This window comes from Taudactylus pleione, unplaced genomic scaffold, assembly GCF_031769625.1.
Source record: "Taudactylus pleione unplaced genomic scaffold, aTauple2 ptg000173l, whole genome shotgun sequence".
Taxonomy (NCBI): Eukaryota; Metazoa; Chordata; class Amphibia; order Anura; family Myobatrachidae; genus Taudactylus; species Taudactylus pleione.
Genome location: NW_028284575.1, coordinates 5683485 through 5702304, shown reverse-complemented (window position 1 = coordinate 5702304; position 18820 = coordinate 5683485). Strand labels below are relative to the sequence as shown.

Genomic DNA, 18820 nt, shown 5'->3' with positions numbered 1-18820 from the left:
TAAAACAGTGTAGTGCAAGATCATAGATTTATCACTTGGATCTAGTCACAGCTCCCCGGTACAGAGTCCTGCCTAGCATACACCAATGGGAGGTCTAAACGGGACCCTACCTAAAACCTGTCCAGGATCCAACTGGACCACCTTTCGTTGGTTTCATCCCAATTGGTGCAGGGGTGTACGAATGCATAGCCGGACAGACAGACAAATAAAACGACAAATGAATTTTAAATGTATATATACATACACACACACACATATATACACACACACACACACACACACACACACACACACACACACAGGTTGAGTCTCCCATATCCAAATATTCCGAAATACGGAATATTTTAGCATGACTGAGAAAGTGAAATCTTTGCTTTCTGATGGTTCAATGTACACGAACTTTGTTTAAAGCACACAATTACTGAAATACAGTATAAAATAACCTTCAGGTTGTGTGTATAAGGTGTATATGAAACAAAAAATGAATTTCGTGTATTAACTTTTTTTGATGCACAAAATTATTCAAAATATAGTATAAAATTACCTGCAGGCTATGTGTATAAGGTGTGTATAACACATAAATGCATTCTGTGTTTAGATTTGGGTCCCATTCCCAAGAATATTATTACTATATATACCACCTTGGTACTTTATTAAGGGTGACCCAGTGGTGACAGCTCAAAATTTAGCTAGCCACGGGCGCTATTTACTTTGATGGCTTAATTAAGACTATTGATACAATTTTGTTTCTTAATACATGTTAAATGTTGTCCATTGTGTTCTGAATCAGTCTATATCACACTAATATATTTTTTAATTGTAATCTAATAAAGGTTATTTTTTTAACTACCATTTTGATAGAAAATTGCGCCCCCAAAACAGAGAGAGTACTTTCCTTCTCTCTCTTCTCTACATTCAAAAGCAGCCAGTATTTACCCCACTATCAATTTTTTTTTTTTTAATGTATTTTTACCCCTTGCATTGCAGTATGGTTTGTCCAGGATCACAGTTAAGTGCTATTTCTCACTCTATTCCCAAAGCTGACTCAGGCCCTGTAGCCACTTTGCACCCCAGGCCTGGGAGTGGCGAGTGCAGTGGATTTCGGACTTTGTTTATTTGTTCAATTTTAATTAACGTTTTTGTGATCACAGCTCTCTCATGCACCCCTGGGCAAGCTCATTTATTTTAACCTGTGTCAGCTGCCTATTTGGTAGTATGATGGAAGCTATGTATGGTGACTGCCCTACTGTCACAAGCCACCAATGCGAACGCCTGGCGACCGTTTGCTGAACTCCTCCTTCCAGCTGTCCATCATCCCTGGTCTGATCTGGATTGGCTCCTGAGGCTATTACCTTCTGGTACGAAGGCTGCTCAGATGCCGGTGATGGCGTTTTCACGTGTTTCCGGTACTGGCGTAGTCTCCTGTTTCAGTTGGTTATCCAGTTCTCCTGCCTGTTTTGCTTCCAGCCGTTGTGTCATTTAGGCGGCGCGGTCTGCATACCAGCTTTCTGCCGTGTGTGTCACTCCAGCGTCCAGTGTACACAATCAAGCGTACTGCCACTTGTGTCTGGCGGCACAAGTCGCACATCTGCGCCTGTTGTATGCAATCAAGTGATCTGCAGCTTGTGTCAACCCGGTGGCACATGTCGCACATCAGCGTCCAGTGTACGCAATCAAGAGATTTGCAGCTTGTATCAACCCAGCAGCACAGTTCGCACGTCAGCGTCCAACGTACGCCATCAAGTGTATTGCAGCTTGTGTCAACCCGGCAGCCGAGGTCGCACGACAGCCACATCCAGCCAAGAGTATTCAGCCCTCAAGGCTGCTGCACGGCCCAAAGGCCACAATTTGCCAAGGGTTATCAGCCCTCAAGGCTGCTACACGGCCCAAAGGCCGCATCTTGCTACACGGTCCAAATGCCACATCCGTCCAAGGGTTAACAGCCGTCAAGGCTGCTACACGGCCCAAAGGCCGCATCTTGCTACACGGTCCAAATGCCACATCCATCCAAGGGTTATCAGCCCTCAAGGCTGCTACACGGCCCAAAGGCCGCATCTTGCTACACGGCCCAAAGGCCGCATCCGTCCAAGGGTTATCAACCCTCAAGGCTGCTACACGGCACTGAAGGCCGTATCTTGCTACACGGTCCAAATGCCACATCCGTCCAAGGGTTATCAGCCCTCAAGGCTGCTACACGGCCCAAAGGCCGCATCTTGCTTCACGGCCAAAAGGCCACATCCTCCCATACAGTCTTTTGGCTACCCTTTGTTACATCCACCTGCCCTCAAGGCTGTTTACGGCCGTAGCTTGCCAAGTGTTCCAGCCCTCAATGCTGTTGAGGGACTTGTCCTAGAAAATACCTCAGTATTCCTAACACTTACCTTCAAAAGCCATACGTTAAGTTGGCAGGTGAGCTTTAAACCAGTTAACATGCTTTCTGTGATAGCAGCTACCAGGTTTCCATAAGTATGACGGATACTGTAGGACCTGCAGAGAAATGGGGTCCCGTGTTGTGGGCTGCAGGCTTAAATGCATTGATCAATCCATGAACTAAAACCTCATTACTTATGTATTATGGTGAGTGATTTAACAATGGCGAGTGCTGAGCTTTGTGTGATATATGTGACGTGACTCGCTGAACAGGAAGTGAGACCTGCTGCTGGGGACTGGAGTGAGGAGGCTTTCCAAACAGACGACACAACTGCTATTAGCCTTCTCCATTTTGCGGCTGCAATCCTCAGAATTAGTGAAAACTCCACATAGGTTGCTTTTTAATCGAAGTCAACGTTTTGGGGAACGTATCCCCTTCTTCACAACAAAACAGAACACACCAAACTCACAAAATATATAGTGTCACAAAATGTACCCCCCAAGCGTGTGTCCCGGTTCCGAACGCTGGGGGTACATTTTGTGAAACACTATATATTTTGTGACTTTGGTGTGTTAGGTTTTGTCCTGAGGAAGGGGATAGGTTCTCCAAAATGTTGAGACTTCTATTAAAAAGCACCCTATGTGGAGTTTTCACTTCTCTAGAGTAACCCCTCCCTTACACGCACCTCTGATGGGCCAATAAATTGCTTCTGATCAACTTCCACCCTGTGTATCACTGTCCTGATAGGCATGTATGGGATCAGCAGCTGGAGGTAATGCTGATCCTTGTAGAGCCATATTGGAGCCTCCATGTGAGTGGGCTCTCAATTTAGAAACACATGAATATATGACCCAAAGTGGGGCTATTATTATGTGGCAATGGACCACCTGGGCAGAGGCGCCATGACAAAGACAGGGGGCTGATCATACATTTGCAAATGTGTGCTATGGGGTCCTCTACATGTTATTACTATGTTGAATGCGAGTCTCTTTGCTGGAGAAATGATGTCTTGCTTTTTTCTTGCCTAAATTAACCCCGCTCTTAAACCCACCTATGATGGGCCAATAAACTATTACGAGCAGCTTACAATTTGTCTATCACCATTTAGGTGACCTGCACCACAACCGGATCTAATCTACTTGTTAAGGGCCCCATACATCTGCGATGGATTGCCGCGATACCGCAACCCGGGATCACAGGATCGCAGAAATCCAACATATTGGGAGTTTCCCGATTCGACGATCGCGATCAAAAAATCATCGTGATTATCTAATCGGGGACATTTAACATGTCAAAAATAAGAGATATGGTAAGACCTTACCTTTGTTATCTCTATTTCTACGAAGTGCATAGGGATCCATAGGAGACCTTGGGTATAGGTTGATGACGTCAGTCACCTCATAGTTAAATTTGTGCTCCCAGGTTGCACCGGGCCCCTCTCCTATACACCGCCCCCAGGCCAAGACACCTCAGTTTAGTAACAAGCCAATGACCGGAGGAGAAGAGATAAGGAAGAAATTCTGGACACACACAAGTATCACATTCTCACATACAGAAGGAGACGGAAAAAACGGTGACCAGAACACAGCCCATCTGCAGCACAGGTGCAACAGGGTGGGAGTCGTGTGGATCCCTATGGACTTCGTAGAAATAGAGATAAAGGTAAGGTCTTAACATATCTCTTATTTTGTACTGCAGGGTCCATAGGGCTCCACAGGAGACCTTGGGGATGTCCCAAAGCAGTCTCCTTAAGGGTGGGGACGCTCCTGGGCAGAAAGGAGAATCCACCGCATCCTGAGAGGCAAAGGTATTGAATGCATAATACCTCAAGAATGTATTGATAGAAGACCCAGTGGCTGCCTTACACAGCTGAACAGCTTAGGCACCACGACGAGCTGCCCACGATGGACCCACAGACTGAGTAGAATGAGCTTTGACAGAGGACGGTACATTGAAAGTGACCCGACCCCGTGCCGAGCACCTACGAAACGGAGGTGCCTTGGGCTGGTGGCGGGGTATAGGAGGGGGGCCCGGTGCCTCCTGGGAGCACAAATTTAACTATGAGGTGCCCGACGACTGACGTCATCAACCAATACCCAAGGTCTCCTGTGGAGCCCTATGGACCCTGCAGTAGAAATTCAGCGATCCTGCGACGAATCGCTGAACATCGATGGCGGGCGGTTGGCATTTCCCATCGCATGATCACGACAATCAGTCGCAGATGTATGGGCAGCTTTACACAGGTTCTCGTTTCGCAACTGTTTACAATAAGGTTAAAACAATTCCACGTACAACAGAACGACAAGTAAATGAACACACAAAAAAAATTCTGCAATCACCTTGTATTCCGAGAGCCATTCTTCCACTACCCCACGTTCAGCTCCCAGCATCTTCTTACCACGTCCACCGCTCTCTCACTATGGGGGGGGAAAAAATATTTGGTTACTTCCCAGGAACAGCTGAGGCCCACAGGATATGGCGGGCTCGGCTGTGATACTTTCTAAGTCACCAGCTAAAATATTTTAAACATACGAGCGTTGAACTTTTACCAGCCACAGAGCGATCTGTTTTCTTACTGGCAGAAACGACTCTGTGACCTTATAGCCATGGTGTTGGACCGCTGCCATGCTTTATGTACTGTGACATGAAGCGCCCGGGGGAAGAATTGTTATCATCTGGCAAACATCAAGCATTTGCACTAAATTATTTAAAAACGTTCAAAGCTGAGAGCAGGTAAAAATCCAAGGTGGCGACTCTATCACAAGTTACTTCTAAAGTTTACTAAAAGGTGTAAAAAAGTGCAGATAAAAACTAAAAATCAATAAACATAAAGAACCCAGTGCAATGGAGTAAGTGCAAACTCACCACACGGGTGGCACAATGGTTACTTTGCTGCCTCGCAGTACTGAGGTCTTGGGTTCGATTCCCACAAAGGCCCTGTATAGAGTTTGTATGTTCTCACCGTGTTAGCATGGGGTTCCTTCGGGTGCTCCAATTTCCTTCCACATTCCAATAACATACGGTACAGGTACTAACCCTAGTGTATACAGATGTGTTCTCATACACTGTTGCTCAAGTCACGTCAAATAGCCCCTCTCGGCAAGCCAGGTCCCGGGTGACTCGCCGCGCCGAACGTCTTTCTCTCTCAAAATGTGCGTCTTATTCGCTTAAATAAAACAACTGGGAGCGACAAAACTACATTGCTAGCGTACACTGATCAATTTGTTGTGCGACATTTGTATATCTGTGGGCGACGGAGTACGAATCTGTCTAAATAGGGCACAGATGCGAATGGCCGCGGCTTTGCCTCAGGTCGGCTACCGTTGTAAAACCAATTCCTGTGAAGTTAAAGTCGCAGCCCAGCGTCACTACTACACTGTGAGCGGTGTTTTGCCGCGTCTGCCGTGCTAATAAGACGCAAAACGTAAAGAAAAATATTGTATGCTATACCGCTGAGCGTCCCAGTTGCGCCAAGCTGTGTATAGTTGCTAGGCGTATGAGGACACATCTGTATGGGTGTCCATGTGATAGGTAATATAGATTGTAAGCTCCACTGGAGTTAATGGTGTGACATTCTCTGTAAAGCGCAGCGTAATATGGGGAAGCAGTCGGGAAGCCGGCGGACGAAGTACCGACCGCCGGCTTCCCGACTATCTAATCCCAGCAAGTGTCAAATGACAGGTGACGAGGATTAGGCTAGCGGCTCCAGGGGGCGACTAAGGGATAGGCACCCCCCCGGGAGACTTCGGGATAGGCTGCGGGAAAGGAGGGGTTAGGTTTAGGCACTTAGAGGGGGGTTAGGGTTAGGCACTTCCGGGGGGGGGGACACACCTAATTCTAATTCTACACCCTAAGGGAGGGTTAGGGTGTAGAATTAGGTTAGGGACATACATAATACTTTATTGTTTGTCATTGACAGCACAAGTGATGCCAACGAACAGACAGTACAGCAATATACCATAAAGTAAAACAGGCAGCAAATTCCACTAAAATACACACTAAATTACCATTTCGAACTAACTGTTTAACATACGCACCGCTGCCGGGAAGAAACTATTGTATTAGTTGTACCTACCTTAGGGACGATCAGGATTTCCTCCGCTGTAGGGCTGCCGATGCCGAGTTTAGAACCGCCGGCCACACGGCCGGCGGTAAATCATACTGATTCCGTAATATGTGTGTGCTATATAAGTATTAGTAATAAAATAATATAATATAAAATAATATACAGCCAAAAGTTTTGAGAATGACACAGGTGTTGGTTATCACAAAGTCTGCTCCTCCAGTCTTTATGATGGTAAATTGCATGTACTCCAGAATGTCATGAATAGTGATCAGATTAATTGCAAAATCCCTCTTTGCCATGACAATGAACTTAATCCCAAAAACAAAATTTCCACTGCATTTCAGCCCTGCCACCAAAGGACCAGATGACATCATGTCAGCGATTCTCTCGTTAATACAGATGAGAGTGTTGACGAGGACCAGGCTGGAGATCACTCTGTCATGCTGATTGAGATAGAATAACAGACTGGAAGCTTTAAAAGGCGGGTGGAGCTTGAAATAATCGTTCTTCCTCTGTTAACGCATAGTGAGGCGAAGACTTTTGGAGGATGGCCTGGTGTCAAGAAGTGCAGCAAAGAAGCCACTTCTCTCCAGGAAAAACATCAGGGAGAGACTGATACTCTGCAAAAGGTACAGGGATTGGACTGCTGTGGACTGGGGTAAAGTTATTTTCTCTGATGAATCCCCTTTCAGATTGTTTGGGGCATCTGGAAAAACGCTTGTCCGGAGAAGGAAAGGTGAGCGCTACCATCAGTCCTGTGTCATGCCAACAGTAAACCATCCTTTGGTGATGAACAATGCCTTTTCCAGCATGATGGAGCAAATTGCCATAAGGCAAAAGTGATAACTAAGTGGCTCGGGGAACAAAACATTGAAATTTTGGGTCCATGGCCAGGAAACTCCTCAGACCCTAATCCCATTGAGAACTTGTGGTCAATCCTCAAGAGGCGGGTGGGGTGGATAAACAAAACCCCACAAATTCTGACATGCTCCAAGCATTGATTATTCAATAATGGGCGGTCATCAGTCAGTATGTGGCCCAGAAGTTGATTGACAGCATGTCAGGGCGAATTCCAGAGGTCTTGTAAAAGGGTCAACACTGCAAATATTGACTCTTTGCATAAACTGAATGTAATTGTCAATAAAAGCCTTGGACACTTATGAAATGCTTGTAATCTTACTTCAGTATACCATAGTAACATCTAACAAAGAGGTCTAAAAACACTGAAGCAGCAAACTTTGTGAAAAAACTTTTGGCCATGGCTGTACATTATATAATCATATGCAAACGCATCTAGAATGTATCCATGACTATTGCCAAACATAGAGATGGGCCAACTAAAACTTCAGCAACCTATACAAGGTGCCCGCTCATGGCGACTTGCGTCTTCAACCTTTCAAGCTAATTAGGCAAAAACATTTAAGAAAAACTAAAATCCAAATTCAGGTCATAACTGTAAAACACCACACACCTGCAACACTCACTCAAGGTGTTTGAAAGACAAACCAGATGTCACTGAGAAAATAGACCTCAATTATACGGCCAGGATTGGGGCTCAGCTTGTTTGATGCTTTTTGCTTGTGCCTATATTTTACTAGACCATTGTAAAATAATAATGTAGGTTATTCACCATTCGCCGGTTGAATAACACCACACGGGGTTACACTGCCCGACCTTGGCACTAGGTAGGCTTCTTACAGACAGATGCAGTAGAGCATTTTAAATATACATGAGGCCAAGTGAAAGGAGATCGTACTGGATGGAAAACCTGACACTGGCACTGGAGGCTGCAGCTAAGGCTCCTGGTATATACAAAATAATGTAGGGTTTGTAAATCGCTGATCAGCCTACATGTCGGTGGAATATAAAACTACAACAGGCAGGACATATTGTTATTTTGTACCGTTCGGGTGCTGCTGACGCAATGGGGCTTATGCAGGATAGGAGAACACCAGTTTGCATAAGTATCTTTAGTGATTTTGGGTGCCTATGTATTAACAATTGCGGAACTGCGTCTATTAAGGTTCTGTATTGCGGCAGATATGAAATATCCCAGCTACAGATGTGTCCTTATAGATTTAAAAAGATAGATTACAGCCCCTCTCGGCGCACCAGGTTGCTTGAGACTCTGCTTGTGCCAGGCGTCTTTTTTCGCCGGAAACGCGTCTAAGGGTCATATTCAATTAGGTGCGAAAAGTTCGGCCTTTTCGCATGCTGGACTTTTCGCACCACATCGGAGGTTTGACAGGGGATAAAGTATAGGGTGGGAGCCCGCTTATCCCCATATTCAATTCAGAAGCTGCAGAATCGGGACCTGGCGGAAAGGTCCTGTCAATTTTCGGGAATTCATCCTGGCACCCCCCTAAAGATGTCCTGACATGGGGGATCACTATGGGTACCCCCGATTTTGCCTGCTGAAGGTAATCAGGGATTTTTAACAGCCGTGGCAGGTGTATAAATGCGCCTGTGAGGAAGGGGTGAAGAATAGCACTTTTTTTTTTTTTCTTTTTTAAACTATGCCCATCAAACTTGGGGTACATGAAAATGGGTGTAAGTATGTTTTTAAGTCCCTAAAGCCATTTTTTTTTTAATTCTTAAAAAATGCACCTTTCGCTACCAGTCGCATTCTAGAAAACACCTGCCGCATACATGGGAACCCCCACTGAATCAATATCGCTAGTTTAAAACTTTGTTCCCCAATATTTTGTTTTTCAACCCCAAAATGAAAGTAAATTTTTTTGAGGTGAGGTTTTTATTTTTTTACACATATTACTTTTAGGGGACCCCCCCCCCCAGGGTTGCAGGCTATTTATTTTAAGCCTGCACCCCTAAACCCCAATTCTGCACTTTTTTTCGCCATGTATTACAAGGAGAAAAGTTATCCCCGTTTTTTAACAAAGACTTTTCGCACCGGCAAAAAGTCTTTGAAATTGAATACGGGGATAATTGAAATAGGCGAGAATGACGTCATCGTCGATAAATTATCACCGATAACTGACTTTTCGCCTCTAATTGAATATGGTCCTAAATCGCATTGCAATTCGATTAGGACTCACCAGGAGAGTGCGCTGATTAATGTGATACACGACACTAGTATATCTGTGTGCGACTGAAGGTGCGTACACACTGGGCAATTAAAGTGGACGACTGAATGATAACGATATCGTTAAATCGTCCACTTTATCGTCCATTTTTAACGCCAAAACGATGAACGATAACAACGATGCGCGTTCCCGCGCTGAGTCTGTATATAGGAGACTGCGCTGAGTAATGTGATATGTGACACCTGTATATGTGGGTCGTTTGTCATTATCGTTCATCGGGTAAACATGCAGGCCAACCTGACGATATTGTCAGGTTGCTGCATGTTGGGGAATAGGGGAGAGAGCCCGGCGCTGAACGATATCGTTAATGATATCGTTCAGCGGCTGTGCTCAATGTTATGAACGACAATGAGCACACCCTGCCAGGGACACACTACACGATATCGCTCAGGGAGCATATCGTCTAGTGTGTACGCTCCTTTAGTCTCTGAATCTGTATACGGAGTGCTACAATGTAGCGGACGCAACTTTTTTCATTTCAAGTTCCGTTGCGCTTCATATACAGACTCAGGTGCACACAGATATACAGGTGTCACATATCACATTACTCAGCGCAGTCTCCCATATACAGACTGAGGAGCACACAGATATACAGGTGTCACATATCACATTACTCAGCGCAGTCTCCCATATACAGACTCAGGAGCACACAGATATACAGGTGTCACATATCACATTACTCAGCACTGTCTCCCATATACAGACTCAGGAGCACACAGATATACAGGTGTCACATATCACATTACTCAGCGCAGTCTCCTATATACAGACTCAGGAGCACACAGATATACAGGTGTCACATATCACATTACTCAGCACTGTCTCCCATATACAGACTCAGGAGCACACAGATATACAGGTGTCACATATCACATTACTCAGCGCAGTCTCCTATATACAGACTCAGGTGCACACAGATATACAGGTGTCACATATCACATTACTCAGCGCAGTCTCCCATATACAGACTCAGGAGCACACAGATATACAGGTGTCACATATCACATTACTCAGCGCAGAGTCCCATATACAGAGTCAGGTGCACACAGATATACAGGTGTCACATATCACATTACTCAGCACAGTCTCCATATACAGACTCAGTAGCACACAGATATACAGGTGTCACATATCACATTACTCAGCGCAGTCTCCCATATACAGACTCAGGAGCACACAGATATACAGGTGTCACATATCACATTACTCAGCACAGTCTCCCATATACAGACTCAGGAGCTCACAGATATACAGGTGTCACATATCACATTACTCAGCGCAGTCTCCCATATACAGACTCAGGAGCACACAGATATACAGGTGTCACACATCACATTACTCAGCACAGTCTCCCATATACAGACTCAGGAGTACACAGATATACAGGTGTCACATATCACATTACTCAGCGCAGTCTCCCATATGCAGACTCAGGAGCACACAGATATACAGGTGTCACATATCACATTACTCAGCGCAGTCTCCCATATACAGACTCAGGAGCACACAGATATACAGGTGTCACATATCACATTACTCAGCGCAGTCTCCCATATACAGACTCAGGAGCACACAGATATACAGGTGTCACATATCCCATTACTCAGCGCAGTCTCCCATATGCAGACTCAGGAGCACACAGATATACAGGTGTCACATATCACATTACTCAGCACAGTCTCCATATACAGACTCAGGAGCACACAGATATACAGGTGTCACATATCACATTACTCAGCGCAGTCTCCCATATACAGACTCAGGAGCACACAGATATACATATAGAAGGTAAGCTTGCGAGCAGGACCTTCCTACCTAAATATCTGTTTGTTATTACCCAGTTTTGTTCTGTTAATGTTCTAATTGTAAAGCGCAACGGAATATGCTGCGCTATATAAAAAACTGTTATTAAATAAATAAAATAAATATACAGGTGTCACATATCACATTACTCAGCACAGTCTCCCATATACAGACTCAGGAGCACACAGATATACAGGTGTCACATATCACATTACTCAGCGCACTCTCCCATATACAGACTCAGGAGCACACAGATATACAGGTGTCACATATCACATTACTCAGCACAGTCTCCATATACAGACTCAGGAGCACACAGATATACAGGTGTCACATATCACATTACTCAGCGCAGTCTCCCATATACAGACTCAGGAGCACACAGATATACAGGTGTCATATATCACATTACTCAGCGCAGTCTCCTATATACAGACTAAGGAGCACACAGATATACAGGTGTCACATATCACATTACTCAGCGCAGTCTCCCATATACAGGCTCAGGAGCACACAGATATACAGGTGTCACATATCACATTACTCAGCGCAGTCTCCCATATACAGACTCAGGAGCACACAGATATACATATAGAAGGTAAGCTTGCGAGCAGGACCTTCCTACCTAAATATCTGTTTGTTATTACCCAGTTTTGTTCTGTTAATGTTCTAATTGTAAAGCGCAACGGAATATGCTGCGCTATATAAAAAACTGTTATTAAATAAATAAAATAAATATACAGGTGTCACATATCACATTACTCAGCACAGTCTCCCATATACAGACTCAGGAGCACACAGATATACAGGTGTCACATATCACATTACTCAGCACAGTCTCCTATATACAGACTCAGGAGCACACAGATATACAGGTGTCACATATCACATTACTCAGCACAGTCTCCCATATACAGACTCAGGAGCACACAGATATACAGGTGTCACATATCACATTACTCAGCGCAGTCTCCCATATACAGACTCAGGAGCACACAGATATACAGGTGTCACATATCACATTACTCAGCGCAGTCTCCTATATACAGACTCAGTAGCACACAGGTATACAGGTGTCACACATCACATTACTCAGCACAGTCTCCTATATACAGACTCAGGAGCACACAGATATACAGGTGTCACACATCACATTACTCAGCACAGTCTCCTATATACAGACTCAGGAGCACACAGATATACAAGTGTTGCATATGAAACTAATCAGCACAGTCTCCTAGTGCACCTAATGCTGGGCATACACAGCCAGATAAAATGCCTGTCAGCCTGCAGATGTCCCCGGCATACACTGTGTGAGATATCTCACAGTGTATTAGCCCTGACATCTGTGCTCCGCCCCCGGGGGAGGAGACATTTCCCTTTTCTTTCCATGGGAAGAACACAGGAAATGTCTGTCTGTCGTCCGCAGCTGGGCATACGCTGCCCGATGCGGCCGACATTTTAACTCACAAATACTGCATCGGAAGGGCATGCTGGTAGATCCGGCATGCCCGACCGACCGATATTTAACCCTCAGTCGCTCGCACACACGCTAGAATTATCGGGGCGATCTGCGGACATCGGGAGGTTCGCCCTGATAATTGTAGCATGTATGCTCAGCTTTAGCTGCATTGCATCTTAGACACATTTACAATGAAAAAACAATGCCCGGTGCTAGCGGAGTCTCTCGGGACCTGGCGGCCTCCATAGGCTTGAAGCAGCTTGCACCATCTGAACGTGGTGTAAACCAACGGGGCAAAACCCTGAAAAGCTTCGGAGCTTGGTACATTAGCTTGAGATCGTAGTCCCCAATATTAATGGGGACTGCGATCTTCAGTGCTTATTAGAACTCTGCTGGAGATATCTGTGAAATCTCCTGTATTGTGCCATTAGTACATAGGAACAATACAGAAAATGATGCAGAAACTGCAGTTTCTACATAATTTATGAAAAAAAAAATAGCTTCAGAAATAGTCCCCTTATAGCCAGCGCACGCTCAGGGAGTGACTGCATCTAGACGGACTTGTGCATTTCTGCCACGTACGCTCACCTGGAGAGGATGACGGGAGGATGGGGAGCACGTCGCAACATATGCAAAGTGCAGTACATGCGTGTTCACATAAATGTGGCTAATGCAGACCTGCAGCCACACACATACACGCCTGCTAGGAGGAGCATCTTGTGCATTCACTATTGGGCAGGTGCACATATAGTCAGATGATGGGGACTTGTATGGCGCATAAGCTGAACAGCGGAGATCCCGACGTAGGTGAAGTAAACTACCTAACCCCCACCCCTCTCCCTCCTTTAGGGGTGCCTATCCCTAACCTCCCCCCTTAGTGCTCTAACCCCCCCGCAGCTATGAGGACGCGTGGACCGTACTTACCTCGTTCGGTCCCGCGTCAGGTTTATGATGGGCGTCGGTATTTTGACGCCTATCAATAATCCCTAACCGGCATTCTGCTGTCGAGATTGTGACCGGCGGCCCCAACATCCCCTACCAAGAGGTGTCGTTATCCTAACCCTGCCGGGAGGCCGGTGTAGAGATTCTGACTGCCGGCATCGCGAGCGCTGGCATCCCGTACCTGGACTTCTGATCTGCTAAGGATTTTGGTCTGCCTTTTATATAATGTCCAGTGCTGTGATGTGATATTCCAATTATTTATATCAAGTTACAGTTTACTGTAACAAAAGAGCGTGTGCTTTTTTCGTCTAAGGGAAATTGTGCTCCATTTGCTCCTGTTCTGTTTTATACGGTTATACTGCGCTACTGGAAGGGCCAACATCCGGTGGAACGCGTTGTCTCTGCAGTGTTAGCCAGAGGCAGGGAAACGCATTGAGAAATTATCGACAAAGCTCAGTAAATCAAACTTCTAAGTCCTAGAGACCTGGAGACCTCAGCCTAAATGTGAAATCATAGCTTAGAACATTAGCTTTCTCCAACTGACTGCTGGCTTCTCAAATCAGTAACACAGCAATAGCATCGGTATACTTCAAGTCAACGGCATGGCAATTTTAACCCCTTTCACTGCTGAGGCTTTCTAACCCTGTGCTAAGCCTATTTTGGCAATTTTCGCAATGGTCCCATTTACAGAAAATGCTATTAGTTAGTTTATACTGTATTCCCTCCCACGGGGCTCTTGCTTCGGTATTAAGCCGCCAACAAAAACCTAAATTTGAAATATAGGATTTCATAAAAACATCTGCACTTGAAAATTGTAAAGCATGTTTTTTTTTTTTTGATAGTTTTAATGAAGCATATAAATTGTGCAGAAATAATGTGGTAGACCAGTAAGGCATAGCACTATGAAAACTAGCCAATCTACTGTAATAAAACAGGACACCCCTAAGTTTATTGATGCCAGGATGGAGAAGATCTAGGCATTAGAACCCATCCATCCTGTGCTTTCTGTAATGCATATGTTATTGTCTAGTGATTACCAGATGATTACTACTAAGGGGTACCAACGTCTCACAGAGGAGACTCCCGTCCTTCAAATGAGTGTTCCCCTATGTGTGTATTGTCTGCAACCATTAAGGGTCGAAATCACTGTTGATGTTAGACTCTAGGTGCTAGGATGGAAGAGATAGGGAGATATTAGTCTCTAGGTGCCAGGATGGAGGAGATGGGGTGATGTTAGTCTCCAGGTGCCAGGATGGAGGAGAAGAGGTGATGTTAGTCTCTAGGTGCTAGGATGGAAGAGATAGGGAGATATTAGTCTCTAGGTACCAGGATGGAGGAGTTAAGGTGATAGTCTGTTGGTGCTAGGAAGGATGACACAGTCTCTAGGTCAGAGGTTCCCAAAACGCGGTCCTCAAGGCACCCCAACAGTTTAGGTTTTAGAAATATCCATAGTTGAGCACAGGTGGTTAAATCATATTGAATGAGGTACTAATAAAGTCACCTGTGGTCAAGCATGGATATCATTAAAACCTGGATTGTTAGGGTGCCTTGAGGACCGACTTTGGAAATTTTCTATAGCATGCGACTTGGGAGAAGTGCATGAAAAAGTGGAGAGACCATCCTGGACCCCAAAATAGTGACAACTTAGTTAGAAGAATCCTACAGAAGGCTTTTAGTAGGTATAAAGAAAGTACTGGAGGTTTTTAATGGTGTCAAATGGCTGATACTGTATGTGCATTTAAAAAAAAAAAAAAAAAATGCTAAAAAGCTCAATTTTCATCTTAAACGAAATCTTAAACGAATTAAATGCAAATGTAAAAAAATAAATTAAATAAAACAAAAAAAAAGTAATTGTGTGTTAATTTAAGGCCACTTTAAATAAAAATACTAAAAAAAAAAAAAAACTATAAATAGCAATTATTTTTCATTAAAAAATACTTAACATTTTGGGGGTATAAACTTAACGAGAAAAGTTGTTTTTGTGGTAATAATGTGGGTCTTTTTTTTGTCAAAAATGACATGTAATTATTGGGCCAATTGAAAACTTCCAAATGCCTAATTAGTCATTAGGTGGGTGTCCAAGGGCTTTTGCATTGTCTAGACATGTTCACCTTCAACTAAAGATTTTTCCTACCTTTTCACACCCTCAAAAAGGGGCGGGCAAAAACAAACCGCAACTTTCCTCTGAAAAAAAGGGAGTTTGGAATTGGATTGCCACTGCAATTCGCAGTTTGAGTTCCAGGTGAGAACTGAACGCACAAGCCAACTCGCACCTAATTGTAGTGTGTCCCCCCCCCCCATGAGGCGATTAAATTACAAACGATGTGCGTCATGTTCCGCTCTGGGAAGACACATCGTGTCCATCCCAGCGGTGTCACTTACATTGGTGACATCCGAGGCGGCTGTGGCATGAATACGCCTCGTTCCGTGAAGCCACACCCTCTTATGTGTGCCAATCTTGGGGGCGTGAACGCCCCCCTTTCTCGGCACGCAGTGGGCTTACCCAGCTCTCCGGCAGCTGCTGAGGGCAGCACACAGTCTCTTCTTGTACTGTGGCTGCTCGGTGACACCATCCGAGTAGCTCTGCTATTTTTTTGTCATCCGGCTCTCACACCCCCCCCCCCCCCCCAGTGATGCCAGTGGTCCATCCACATCACAAGATTTTTCTTGCATCTCATACAGGTAAAACCGATGTCGGCGGTGCGTGTTATTGTCACGTTAAAACCATTTGAGCACGCGGAAACAATTTCCTGCCTCATCGCTAAACATTACTCTTATAGCCTAAGCACTGCAGTGAGATCACCCCCGGGTATATCCTATCTCAATGTCTTGCTGGCTCATCTTGTAGCCAATTCCACAAATTACTGCACCTGTACAAATTGATTTATGGCAGACTGGTGGGAGCAGACAGTACTTTCCTGACTAACATTTCATTGCCTGCCAGAGGCTTTGAAAGACTCACTATGCTGCAAAAATTTTTTTATATAGATCTGTAAATTCTCTTTATTTAAGAAAATACAAACAGGTAACATTGCCTTTCCATAAAGTTACAGTCCTATGGTAACAAAGAAGCCAGTCGTTAGATGGTAGATGAAATGTCATGTTTGGTGAGTGAGTGTACCATTACATGGGTGCGTAAGGAAAATCAGTAATGGGGAAAAATAAACATATAAACCATATGAATGTATTATTTTACCCATTTTTATCTACAAGGTATGGAAATAAACGATTTCACACTACCAATTGCTGATATTTCAAAATCGCGAAGATAAATCACTCAGCGTATAGTTTCATGTCAAGGTGGCTTATACCACTCAGACCATCGTATCGTTTGACGGATTGTCTGATAAGCGTACCTTAAAATTGCATCTGCTCTCACTTTTCTGCCATCTGTTTAAATGGCACCACGTGTTACTGCCTTGATTACCTGCATGGATTTAGACTGTGATCTTCAACTGCGACAAATCAGCAAAAAACACACTGTGCAGCCTTTGTGGAATTCACTGTTCTGCATTGTGCATGCTTAATACCTCTTTTCCACCAAAAAGCCAGGTCCGACCTGGGTTTTTGGACATAGTTACAACCCTGGTCAGACCCAGGTCAGACCCATTTACACTGCATCTTTGATCTGGGTTACTCCCAGGTCAGCCCTGTTAAACCTGTGAGGTCATAAAAAGTGGGAGGTGACTGCTCCACAACCACCAATCAGCTCATTTTAGGCATGATCCAGGTCAGATAACCCGGGTTGCACCGTTTACACTGCACCATTACCTGGGTCCATCCTGGGTCCAACCCTGGTAGCTACCTGGGTTGGATTGCAGGGTCACTTGACCCAGGTTATTTTTCAGGGACCCTTTTACACTGAGCTGCGACCCGGGTAGACCCAGCAAAAACCCAGGTTTTTGCTTTGGTGTAAAAGGGGTATAAGACATGCAATAATAACCTTCCCAAACAGTGTTATACCTGGGCTAAGGCTGCTGCTAGCAGTAAGAAGGTGAATCCTATGCAAACAGGGCAAAATAAATATTAGCATAACTACAAAAAAAAAATTTACGATTTGTATTTTCATACGGACAAGAAATATACTTCAATCGTAATGGAAGACACCGCTATATAGCCTGTCCTTGAGTTTGCAAGTGTTTAATTTAAATGCATGTGAATTCAGTTAAACCCAAGTGAAGTAATCTGCAATCCTTGGCAAACGGTTGTCTGTAAGTAGGGTATTAACTTTTCTTACACGAGGATTTTAGCCTGTCTAGAACACACAGTGTGTTTTGGTTCTTGTCCAACAGACTAAGCACTGTCTGTCTGCCGGGAAACAGGTCCCTAGTGTGTTGGGGAAGGAAGGATGAAAACGGCAACTGCCGCTGTCCTAAAAGGATCTCGCAGAAGCAGATCAGAAGATTTACAGAGAGATTATACAGGGGGGTTTAAAACCGAAAAAATAAACTGGAGCCAAAATTGCAACAATCACAAGTTTATAGGGATTCTAGTACAGTATAACAGGAATATAGCATACACAGCGAGAGTACATGGTTGTGCCTTACCTGGATTACAAGGAAATCAGTTTTGCACATCGAGCGGTGCAAGGTGATGGGTTTCATGTCTGGAATGCATTTATTCACTTTCAAGGGGATCCTTGGATCTCTAAACAAAAAAAGGAAGGAAGAGTTGAACACTTTTACTGACAAAAGGGAGATTACACCGGAAAAAAAAACACTATTTATTCTGTACAGTCTCCCATATCCAAATATTCCAAAATACAGAATTATTTTGGCATGACTGAGATAATGAAACCTTTGATTTTTGATAGTTCCATGTACACAAACTTTCTCTAAGGCACAAATTATAAAAAATATTGTATAAAATTTCCTTCAGGCTGTGTGTATAATGTGTATATGAAACATAAATTAATTTCATGTATGTACAGAAACTTTGCTTGAGCCACAAAATTATTGAAAATATTGTATAAAATGACCTGCAGGCTGTGTGTATAAGGTGTATATAACACATAAATGCATTCTGTGTGTATATTGGGGTCCCATTCCCAAGATATTTCATTATGATATGCA

At 44.2% G+C, this 18820-nt stretch overlaps 1 protein-coding gene across 4 annotated transcripts in view; it reads right to left on the bottom strand.

The window, feature by feature from the left end:
- Positions 1–18820, bottom strand: part of HYCC2 (hyccin PI4KA lipid kinase complex subunit 2) — a 147933-nt gene that overhangs the window by 34930 nt on the left and 94183 nt on the right. For all 4 annotated transcript variants that reach the window (XM_088475504.1, XM_088475506.1, XM_088475507.1 and 1 more), the window contains exons 3-4: positions 18296–18395; positions 4711–4788 (exon numbers count right to left, since the gene is read on the bottom strand). In XM_088475504.1, the coding sequence (XP_088331630.1) occupies positions 4711–4761 (51 nt within the window). In that variant the 5' untranslated portion in view covers positions 4762–4788; positions 18296–18395. The remainder of the gene's footprint in view (positions 1–4710; positions 4789–18295; positions 18396–18820) is intronic.